This window comes from Myxocyprinus asiaticus, chromosome 15 (genome assembly GCF_019703515.2).
Source record: "Myxocyprinus asiaticus isolate MX2 ecotype Aquarium Trade chromosome 15, UBuf_Myxa_2, whole genome shotgun sequence".
In the NCBI taxonomy this organism is placed as follows: Eukaryota; Metazoa; Chordata; class Actinopteri; order Cypriniformes; family Catostomidae; genus Myxocyprinus; species Myxocyprinus asiaticus.
The window spans coordinates 29,280,226-29,291,885 of record NC_059358.1 but is presented as its reverse complement, the minus strand read 5'-3'; the positions used below and the strand labels follow the sequence as shown (position 1 = coordinate 29,291,885).

Sequence of the window (11,660 nt, the reverse complement as noted above, 5' to 3'; positions counted from 1 at the left end):
TGCTATAGATTTTTGTTGACTCCACAAATATCTGTGAACAGTTGCATTTATTAAGTGTTAAATTAGCTTCAGTGCAATATTTCTCATGAAATTTTAAACCAAGTTTTTCCAGGGATAAGATAAGGCTTATACAGTATATTGAAGATACTTTTTAAAATGTCACCCAACAGATAATTATGCATTTCATTGCCCCATAAATTGTCTATTATCTTAGCAATTTTCAATACAAGGTGCCTTCAGGCAATGTATTAGTTCTTGGCTCTCAGAGCTAGATGTATAGATTGTAAATTTCTGTTGACTTTGTTGAAATGATCTCTTTAATTGATTACTGTAATTGCTGCAATCAGTCTTTTGAAATGTTAGTGGCTTAAAGCATGACTGAAATGACTTGGCTGAGTCACTCATTAAGGTGCATAAATGGGGAATTGATCCAATGTTTGGTTGCCATCAATCAGGGTCTGCTCCACAGTAGTGTGAGGATGGAGTGAGGTGGGGCATTTCCCAGTAAAAAGCCCAGTGTCTGATCCCAAACCTCAAACTGCACCTCCTCATCAGACCTGCAGTGTTTAATAAACATTTAATATCAAACATTAGTTAATGTGATGGAGCATTCACTATTACACCTGTTGAGACTAAATGATAACCACACCTTCTCTTACCGGTTGAGAATGATTAATACTGCTGAGGCATCTGGTCTGATATAGGCAGATATTTTCAGGACAGTGCTGTGGCTCATGGACACACCCACTCTCTGTGACCCCTCCCACAGGAACTTGCTGTCAGTTTTAAAAGGCACAAAACAGTTACTTTGATGGAAGGCAAGATCGCACAGCAATGCGATGCTCTGGTAAATAAGTAGTTCAGTTGTCTTAATTTTTATTAAAAAATGCTGTATGAATTATATCATTGAGAGATCAAAGAAATACAGCATACTATTATACAACCCAGGTACTGTAAAAATAAAAGACAAGTGACTACATTTATTCAGGCAATGTACTTCTAGCTGTGATGCTAGAAGTACATTTTAAGCAAAACTTTAAACCAGGGCGTTACCTGAAATGGGCCATGCTGTAGAACGTGGGCTGCTTGTAGAAGACATCTTTACTCTGATTCACTATGATGGGACTGTCTACAAAGTTCTTCACCCAATTTGGCCCACCATTTGGATCAAGGGCCAAGTTCCAGTCTGTCCATCCTGTCACATAGTTATTCATGTCCTAAAGCAAGAATATTTGTGTAACTGTCCTGAAGCAATTTGAAAATCTAATATTATAGCCACTCTGTATATTCTTGCTCAATACAAAGCCATCTTGCTCAATTTAAATCTTCAAAATCAACATTATAGTAGTAAACAATCATTGATTTTCCAAATATACGTCTAAAGTGCTTTTAACTTTAGCAAGTACCTGTATGATGTCATGTGCATAGTCCTCTGCTCTGCCCCAGCTGCCCAGACGCACACCACGGTCTGCTGGATTCCATCCAGCACATGCCTCTGTTGCAAACAAGAAGTATTCTGGGTAGAGGTGGTGTGTGGTTGCCAGGGAGATGTCAGGCGGCACAATATGGTCAAAGTACCAGTGGACACCAATGCCATGGACGTAGCGTGCAGCTTGTACATCACTCAGAACCTACAACAAGGAGGATAGGTGGAGAAGTTTTGCAACCATTTGCATCTTCGTGAAAATCATCTATTCGCCCATCCTCACAAATTACCACTTTGGCCCAGTGTGGGAGCAGAAGTCGCTGGTCATCAAGGATCATCAGGCGGGTCTTGGCAAAGGATGAGGAATGGAGTGCTGGACCCAGATCCAGGGCAATCCAGTCGCGTTGTGACTCGGGAGTGAAACCCAAAGCCTGAAAGCTGTAATTTGTCATTTGGCCTGCAGTAGGCTCGTTCCCTGATGTCAACCCCCAGAATGAAAGATTATATTTGCCATACTCCTCAAGAAATCTGAAGGAGATTAAAAACAAGATAAGGAATGAATATTTGTTACCAAGATCAAATACAATGTTGTAGTAGTCATGTCGTACTGTGATTAAGTCAGTTTGAGTTCATTTAGTAGGCAAGTTGAAGCAAAGCTACTCAGTAATTCTGAATAGTTGTATTTCAAAGCCGAATTAGACTACTTCATGCACCTAATATAGTACTGTGCCCAGGACTTATGTTCTTTGCCTCCTGGCTTGCCTTTGAGGGAGCCCTTCCCAATTAGCGCACCATTGGTCTTTAACCAGGCGGGGGCGCTCCAGGCACTGGCAAACAGAGACAGTGGCCGAGCAGAGAGAGCCTGTGCCCGCTGCAGCAGGGGAATCTGGAAGAAAGAGATGAAATGGATAAGAATATTATGATAAGGCTATATGAGCTTAAGATTAACTGTTTGATCTATTTGAATGGAGCCTTTTCACATTTCTGAGTTTGGAACATCCAAGTAAACTATAGCAGGGTAAACTTCTATAGCAGTGAATGGGAAACCACAGCAAATATTATTTTGTTGTCATCATTTTCTTCAATAGCAAAAGAAAAAAATCCAATATTATGGTTTCCATGCCTTTCCAAAAGAGGAAAGAAAATAGAAGAGTGGTGGATTACAGCAGTCAGATGAGAGAAAGATGCCAAATTTACTGTCACTCCCTAAGAAACCCCATTGTGGCAGTGTAGCCTAGTTTTTTTTTTTTTTTTTTAATGTCAGAGTAATAGAACACAAATTCTATAAATTCACAAAAAAAAAAAAATATTGATTTTTTTTTTTTTTTTTTAATACCAAAACATGGCTAGATTTACACTAATAAACAAGGCGGAAATGCGTCATCGCAGTCTACGAAAAGGGTCCATAAACAAATAGTGAACCAGTGTACAGGCTGTGGAGCATTTGTGATTTTGTCTATTTGTGCATGGAAGCCATACCTTCATGTGAATATCCTCATCTGCCAGGGTGAAGTTTTGGAGTTCGTAGTCCCCTGGAGAGTCAGCGTAGGTGTAGAGGCGAGTTGAAAAATCACAACTGGCCATCGGCACTCTCACAAAACTGTATTCTATACCTGAAACAGAATATACGATATATGTACTGTACACCTGAGACAGCGGGTGATGTTTCAAAATCTGCACTCACATTATATAAACTGTGCAGAAACAGGCATATAATGCTCATGTTTCAGTTCCTCATACACACTGCATTCCTTTACTTTTACGCAACTTGTTTATGTGCCCTGATTCATCTATATATTGTACATATTTTTCATTCTAAGATCTCAGTCTCTCTTACCATCTGGGGAGAAGTACTGTCTGAGCAGCTGGTCCTGTGCTCCAGGAGACAGTGAGAGAATGTTAATGGCAGCTGCATCTGTCATAGCTCCCCCAAATCCTTTGATGCGCTGGTACTTTTGATTGGGATTCAGAGTGATTCTGAGAGCTGAGATTCAGGAGAGAAGGAAAAGAGAGTGGTTCAACAGTTAAAAGGAACAGGCCTATTCCAGATTCAATACAAGCTGAGCTCAATCGACAGGATCTGTGGCATAATGTTGATTACCACAAAAAAATATTTCGACTCGTCCCTCCTTTTCCATAAAAACAAAAAAACAAATCAAGGTTGCAGTGAGACACTTACAATGTAAGTGAATGGGGCCAGTTTTTGGAAGGTTTAAAGGCAGAAATTTAAAGCTTGTAATTTTATAAAAACACTAACATTAATCCTTCAGTTAAAAAAATTTGAGCTGTAAAGTTTCTTATGTAGTAATTTTCTGGCATTGTGTTGTCATGGCAGTTAAGTTGTAAAATTGGATACTACTTTACATAGGAAAGGTTAGTTAGCAATTTTATCACACTAAAATCATGTTAGCACACGTTGTTTACGTCTTGTACTTTTGAAACAGTGAGTGTTTTAACGTTTACTGATTGCTCTATTCACTTCCATTGGAAGGGTCTCACTGATTTTTACTTTTTTTAAGAAAAGGAGGAAAAGTTTTTGGGGGGGGGGGGGGAATCAAAATTATGCCACAAATGCTGTTTATTAAGCTTAACTTGTATTGAACCTGGGATATTCCTTTAACAAACTGAATAAGAAGTTCTCAAGATCCATGGATAAAACTGTGAGGTCTCGCCCCTTCATTCCTGATACAGTTCTGGTCCATGCTAATATTTAATTTTAAGGCTTGAATAAGTTGCAAGATATCCAAGAGATATCAGTCTAATGTCAGAGCACTCACCTGCTCCTGTGCTGTTCTTCTGGAACTGGCCTTGACTCTTCAAGAGTCTGCTGCCAGCTTTACTGCTGAGGAATTGCAAGAACTGGCCCGGATCAGGCAATCTAACCCGGCCAATCGAGTCACAATAAGTCGCATTGCACTCGCAAGCAACCGAACCATGGCCAAAGTTCAACGCTTGACAGCCATCGTTATTGTCAGCTATACAGACAGGACACAAACATGCAGACAAACACAACCAAGACAAATTAAGTTTATCTGATCATATGCCAATGTACTACGACAAAATAACTGAACATACCTGTAGTAATATTGAATACTGCAGTGAGCAATATGAAAAGAGCCGTTTCTCTCATGCTGTCGTTGAGATCTCGCAGATCCTCTTGTTACAATTAAAAACAACAACAGCGTTTATACAAAACATAAACGTGCGACCACGATGTATTCCCTATCAGGAAAACGCATTTGTATATTTAAGTTTAGCCCACGATCAAGAACGGAAATATTACTATCCTTTACTCTGTTCTAAATATTATCTAAGTGGACATTTTAGTGTTCCAGCTAAGGAGAACTGTATCTGTGTTGTAAACAGTCCATCACGCAACGCGCTATGAGTTCCGTGTTTCTTTGGGCAGGTTGCGATCATATGACCCCACCTCCGCCACGTGACCTCCAGCAAAAAAAAATTTAGTGGAGCCATTACAATCATATGACTAGGCGTGGGGAAAAAGAACATAGATTAAAAAAATAAAATAAATAAAAAATAAAAAACAAATTCAAACAAGTTTTTATTATGAAAAATTCTGCATGCTTATAATAGTTTATTGAAGAATTCAAATGATTTACAGGTTTGGGTGAGAGAGACAGACAGAGAGAGAGAGAGAGAAAGAAACTGCAAGTGCACTACAAGAAGGCACACCATCTTTCCAGGATGGATGGATTTTTGTTGCTGAGAAAGATGAGTTCTATCTTTTCTTCTTCTGTTCTACCTGTGAGTAAAGCAAAATAAATAACGAAATGGTATCTAGGAACATCCCAGTTGATAAAGGGATAGTTCACCCCAAAATGAAAATTCTCTATCATTTACTCACCCTCATGCCATCCCAGATGTGTATGACTTTCTTTCTTCTGCTGAACACAAAAAGATTTTTAGAAGAATGTCTTAGCTCGGTGCAAGTGAATGGTGACCAAAACTTTGAAGCTCCAGAAAGTACATAAAGGCATCATAAAAGTAACCCATAAGGGTTTAATCCATGTCTTCAGAAGTAATCCAATCAGTTATAGGTGAGAAAAATATCAAAATAAAACATCCACAATAAATACTGACATCAGCAGTCTCCTTGGCGATCATGATTTCAAGCTCGATTACACTTCCTAGCACCTTATAGAGCTCTTAACATGCATCAAGCACTAGGAAGTGTAATCGAGCTTGAAATCATGATCATGCCTAGATACTGCAATAACAAGATGTACAGTGAAAAAGGAGTTATATTTTGATCTGTTCCCATCCAAAAGCGATTAGATCACTTCAGAAGACATGGATTAAACCACTAGAGACGTATGGATTACCTTCATGCTTTTTGGATCTGTAAAGTTTTGATCACCATTCACTTGCATTTTATGGACCTACAGAGCTAATATATTTTTCTAAAAATCTTTGTGTTCTGCAGAAGAAAAAAGTCATAGACATCTGGGATGGCATGAGGGTGAGTAAATGATGAGAGAATTTTCATTTTGGGGTGAACTATCCCTTTAATCTACTTGAAGTACAGTGAACTTACCAAAACATGTTATGTTAAAAATTAAATGTAATGCTATATAAATATATATTGCATGTAAACAATATATATATATATATATATATATATATATATATATATATATATATATATATATATATATATACATACATACACACACATACATACACACACACAGTTGTGCTCAAAAGTTTGCACACCCTGGCAGAAATTGTGAAATTTTGGCATTGATTTTGAAAATATGACTGATCATGCAAAAAAAAAAAAAAAAAAACTGTCTTTTATTTAAGGATAGTGATCATATGAAGCCATTTATTATCACATAGTTGTTTGGCTCCTTTTTAAATCATAATGATAACAGAAATCACCCAAATGGCCCTGATCAAAAGTTTACATTCCCTTGAATGTTTGGCCTTGTTACAGACACACAAGGTGACACACACAGGTTTAAATGGCAATTAAATGTTAATTTCCCACACCTGTGGTTTTTAAAATTGCAATTAGTGTCTGTGTATAAATAGTCAGTGAGTTTGTTAGCTCTCACGTGGATGCACTGAGCAGGCTAGATACTGAGCCATGAGGAGCAGAAAAGAACTGTCAAAAGACCTGCGTAACAAGGTAATGGAACTTTACAAAGATGGAAAAGGATTTAAAAAGATATCCAAAGCCTTGAAAATGCCAGTCAGTACTGTTCAATCACTTATTAAGAAGTGGAAAATTCGGGGATCTCTTGATACCAAGCCAAGGTCAGGTAGACCAAGAAAGATTTCAGCCACAACTGCCAGAAGAATTGTTCAGGATACAAAGAAAAACCCACAGGTAACCTCAGGAGAAATACAGGCTGCTCTGGAAAAAGACGGTGTGGTTGTTTCAAGGAGCACAATACGACGATACTTGAACAAAAATGAGCTGCATGGTCGAGTTGCCAGAAAGAAGCCTTTACTGCGCCAATGCCACAAAAAAGCCCGGTTACAATATGCCCGACAATACCTTGACATGCCTAACAGCTTCTGGCACACTGTAATTTGGAGTGACGAGACCAAAATAGAGCTTTATGGTCACAACCATAAGCGCTATGTTTGGAGAGGGGTCAATAAGTATTATGCTCCTTGAAACAACCACACCGTCTTTTTCCAGAGCAGCCTGTATTTCTTCTGAGGTTACCTGTGGGTTTTTCTTTGTATCCTGAACAATTCTTCTGGCAGTTGTGGCTGAAATCTTTCTTGGTCTACCTGACCTTGGGTTGGTATCAAGAGATCCCCGAATTTTCCACTTCTTAATAAGTGATTGAACAGTACTGACTGGCATTTTCAAGGCTTTGGATATCTTTTTAAATCCTTTTCCATCTTTAAAAAGTTCCATTACCTTGTTACGCAGGTATTTTGACAGTTCTTTTCTGCTCCCCATGGCTCAGTATCTAGCCTGCTCAGTGTATCCACGTGAGAGCTAACAAACTCATTGACTATTTATAAACAGACACTAATTGCAATTTTAAAAGCCACAGGTGTGGGAAATTAACCTTTAATTGCCATTTAAACCTGTGTGTGTCACCTTGTGTGTCTGTAACAAGGCCAAACATTCAAGGGTATGTAAACTTTTGATCAGGGCCATTTGGGTGATTTCTGTTATCATTATGATTTAAAAAGGAGCCAAACAACTATGTGATCATAAATGGCTTCATATGATCTCTATCCTTGTAGGGCTTTACTGGTTGTTTATATCAGTGTTACTATCAGAAATAATTAATAATTATTTCTTTAGTTATTAATTAACATTTAAATTAATTAATTGAATCTAACTCATTAAAACCTCATATGGGGCTCCAGTAAATGTAGTGCACTACGTTTAGGAGCGGGTTTGGTTATTAGCAATAATTAATAATTATCAAAGATAATTATTAAATATTAAAATCAACAGAACATTGATGAGAATCAATGTTAGCTTTTTTAATCCTTTAAATCAACAATTATCAAAGATAATCGTCAATTGTTAACATCGATGAAACATTAATTAAAATGAACACTAGCTTATCGATCATTCAAATTCAATCATCAAAGATAATTATCAATTATCAAAAATCAACAGAATATTAATAAGGATTAACATTGATGGGGCACCACCCTGGAATCAGGGACTAATAACCAGATAGTATAACAGTCTCAATATTAGATTGTTTTCTTAGGAAAATCGACATCCGAAGAATATCGATTTTCGGAAAAAAAAAACAATGAATGAAGGCTTGAATCCGAGCACTGACATCCCGTCAGCATGACACAGGCATATGCAAAACAAACCAAAACACTTCTCTTTGTAATATAACAAAGTTTATTTATGCAGTAATATCAATTAATACAATGCAGTCAATAAACTTCCGACTTACAACTACAAACTAAACAGTGATATGATTAGATATGGAAATCAAAATAATCCTGTAACACATGAGGGTGTGTGTGTGTGTGTGTGGTTAGTACGAGAGAGAGAGAGAGAGAGAGAGAGAATTAAGTGACAGCCCCAAAGCTGATTTCGCGATCGTGGGAGAGAAAGCAGCTGTTAGTTTATCACTCAGAGATGCAGTGGACGGCTCGTAAACAGTCCCACGTTATTTGACTCTTTAATGGATGAACTCAGTTGCTGTCTCACCCGCAATGGCGAAAATGCACAACAGTCCAATTTGGTTGGATCACAATACAGCAAATCAAATTCGTGATAATTAATACCCCGAGTATTAATAATGAGCGGACATGGCGGTCCGTAAACTGTACAAGCAAAAACCTTGAAACACAAGAATAACACACTAAAATATTCTCTCTCTGCCCAGACGTAAACCTCTTACTTGAATCGCATGAGGATGCAGAATGTGTGTTCATCTGTCATTTAACTCAGACTCGGTTCCTCGAGGCTCGAGTGATGACGGGAGGCCGTTTCCTCGCTCTGTCGGAGGGCGTACGGCTGCTGATTCTCGGCGGGCTGGTGGAGAAATCAGAAATGTCGACTTGATTGAAGATGGAAGAGAAATCTTTAATCTCTTCACTTCTGTAGGCCAACGGATGAAGATGCGGATTGCTCGGCAGTCTCCGTCGGATCCGTTAGAGTGTTCGGTGGAACACAGAGTAATCTCAACTCGTCCAGCAAGATGGAGATTGTATGGCCACAGTTTCAAGTCGGACGTTACTTCCTTGTGCCACGAGGCTACACCTGAGAGCAGCGATGAGCTGCGTCTTCACACTGCGAGCAAAGTTGCTGGAAGCAAATCCCGGAAGCATTTCAGAGGTATTTCTACTCCTGATGATGTCATGTTTGAGGGACGTTCTGTTGTGTGCCTCATTCAATAGGAGTTGAGAGTTCGATCCTTTAGTGAGCAAGGCTTCATGGGATTTGTAGTCTGTTTTGGACTCCCTTTGTTTGATTTTGGCGCGGTTTTTATCAGTAAGATTTACAACTTGGTATGTGGGGGCTGAGTTAGGTTTTACGACTGTGTTAGGCCTGCCTTTGTCTTCTATCTGAATACATGAGGCCCAACATCCTTAAATAAAAGACAGTTTTTTTGCATGATCAGTCATATTTTCAAAATCAGTGCCAAATTTCACAATTTCTGCCAGGGTATGCAAACTTTTGAGCACAACTGTATACACACAAACACACACACACACACACACACACACACACACTACCGGTCAAAAGTTTTGAAACATTTGACTGAAATGTTTCTCATGATCTTAAAAATCTTTTGATCTGAAGGCGTATGCTTAAATGTTTGAAATTAGTTTTGTAGACAAAAATATAATTGTGCCACCATATTAATTTATTTGATTATAAAACTAAAATGTAATTAACATTTTTTTTTTTTTTTAAATTGATGACTTGGACCAAATAATAAAGAAAAGCAGCCAATGTGTGTCCAACATAGATGGGAACTCCTTCAATACTGTTTAAAAAGCATCCCAGGGTGATACCTCAAGAAGTTGGTTGAGAAAATGTCAAGAGTACATGTCTGCAAATTCTAGGCAAAGGGTGACTACTTTGAAGATGTTAAAATATAACACAGTTTTGATATATTTTGGATTTTGTTTAGTCACAACATAATTCCCATAGTTCCATTTAGGTTACTCCATAGTTTTGATGACTTTACTATTATTCTAAAATGTGAAGAAAAAAATTATAATAAAGAATGAGTAAGTGTTTCAAAACTTTTGATCGGTAGTGTATATATATATATATATATATATATATGTAAATAGATACTCATGTCATTGCTGCATTTATTTTTTTATTTATAAATTTAAATTGAAGTATAAGGTGAGGTCATGTTTCCTGTGTAGTCTTAAAGCAATTGATACTGGAACATAAATATAGTATAGATGAATCCTCTTCACAGTAATAGCAAGTGCCAACTCTCAGGTTTAAGTCCACAAACATACTCTGCGGATGCTGAAGACAGTTGTGGTCTATATAGCACAGGTAACAGCTCTCAAACTATTTTTCGCTGTAGTTGGAGACAGAAACTGGCACAAAAGGTTCCATATTGTCAAACCCCTCCTGAAAAAGAGAAATGGGGGCATAGACAGAAACAGTAATACAAAGAGACTGAAGCCCCTTTTGACAATCCAGACAATACAACTCTTTTGTGCTTTTCAGTGAGATGAACACGTCAGAGGCCTCCAAACTTTAACAAAAGAGCTCTTCAACAAAAACTTTTGCTAAATAATGTAAAAAAGATAAAAATAACACACATACACAAAGTTTTCTTAACCTGGAACATTTACTTTGTAATTGAATAATAATAATAAAAATGATAAAACATGATTCCTTTATTTGTCTGCTGACCTCTCCTAGCAGCTCTACGATAAGGTAAGCAGATCGTGGCTTGAAAAGAGACCCTGTCTGAGACAAAGCTGTGAGAATGGCACCTCCACTCTATCAAAAAGACAGAGGGACAGAAAGAGCAATAAGGTGTGAATGCAGAAACAACAACACATTCTGAACGAAAACTAAAGTATGATAGCAAGTGAGAGATTATTTTACCCAATCATTTTACCAGAGTCAGTTCTTCTGTGCCACACTACATAAAAAGGAAGAGGAGGCCAGGTGTCAAATGACTAGAAACTATTAAAATAATATGATATATTTTAAAAAACAACAGACATTATTTTTTATTTTAAATATAACTGCATTTATATTCTACTTCTGCAAATGTACAGCAACGTACCTCAGTCCTGTTATCCTTCTTAAGAGATGTTTTGCCCCACAGAGCATTCACTCAATCAACAATCACAGCCAGTTTAAAGGCCCCCTCGCCCTCTGTGGCGCCCCCTGCCTGCAACCTCAGCTCTCACAGCAACCACATCGCTACTGCTTTTAACCAGATTCACACCCTGTTTGAGGAAATGAAAAACAAACTAGCAGAAACGGCCAACAAAATAGAAACAACCAATGCAGATATAACAATAAAACAACAGAAAAATGGACAGCAAGAAATGTAAGATACAAGTAATTTGAGTTATGTGGAATTTGAACATGGTTAAGAATAAAACTCACCTGATCAACGAGCTCCCCTAAAGGCCGTCCCTCCTCAGTACTTTCTCTCTTCGTCCACACATAATGCTGCATTGTCTTTATCTGCCACAGTGAAGTTCACTTATCAGAACAAACAAATTTGCTAAATATTTGACAAAAAAAATTAATAATTTTATATATATATAT

The 11,660-nt window shown here is 37.8% G+C and overlaps 1 protein-coding gene across 2 annotated transcripts; it reads right to left on the bottom strand.

The window, feature by feature from the left end:
* Positions 1-28: 28 nt before the first annotated feature.
* Positions 29-11,181, bottom strand: gba (glucosidase, beta, acid). 2 transcript variants are annotated; one of them, XM_051718485.1, is made up of 13 exons: positions 11,167-11,181; positions 10,983-11,019; positions 10,379-10,874; positions 4,502-5,189; positions 4,204-4,401; positions 3,264-3,410; positions 2,906-3,039; positions 2,140-2,312; positions 1,717-1,954; positions 1,407-1,631; positions 1,054-1,217; positions 660-776; positions 29-557 (listed from the first exon to the last, which is right to left on the bottom strand). In XM_051718485.1, the coding sequence occupies exons 4-13, from the start codon at positions 4,554-4,556 to the stop codon at positions 452-454; spliced, it is 1,557 nt and encodes a 518-aa protein (XP_051574445.1). In that variant the 5' UTR covers positions 4,557-5,189; positions 10,379-10,874; positions 10,983-11,019; positions 11,167-11,181; the 3' UTR covers positions 29-451. The 2 variants fall into 2 exon arrangements, with proteins under 2 accessions (XP_051574445.1, XP_051574446.1); XM_051718486.1 differs by lacking the exon at positions 11,167-11,181 and having other exon boundaries at positions 10,379-10,496; positions 10,785-10,874; positions 10,983-11,018.
* Between the last annotated feature and the right edge of the window lie 479 nt (positions 11,182-11,660).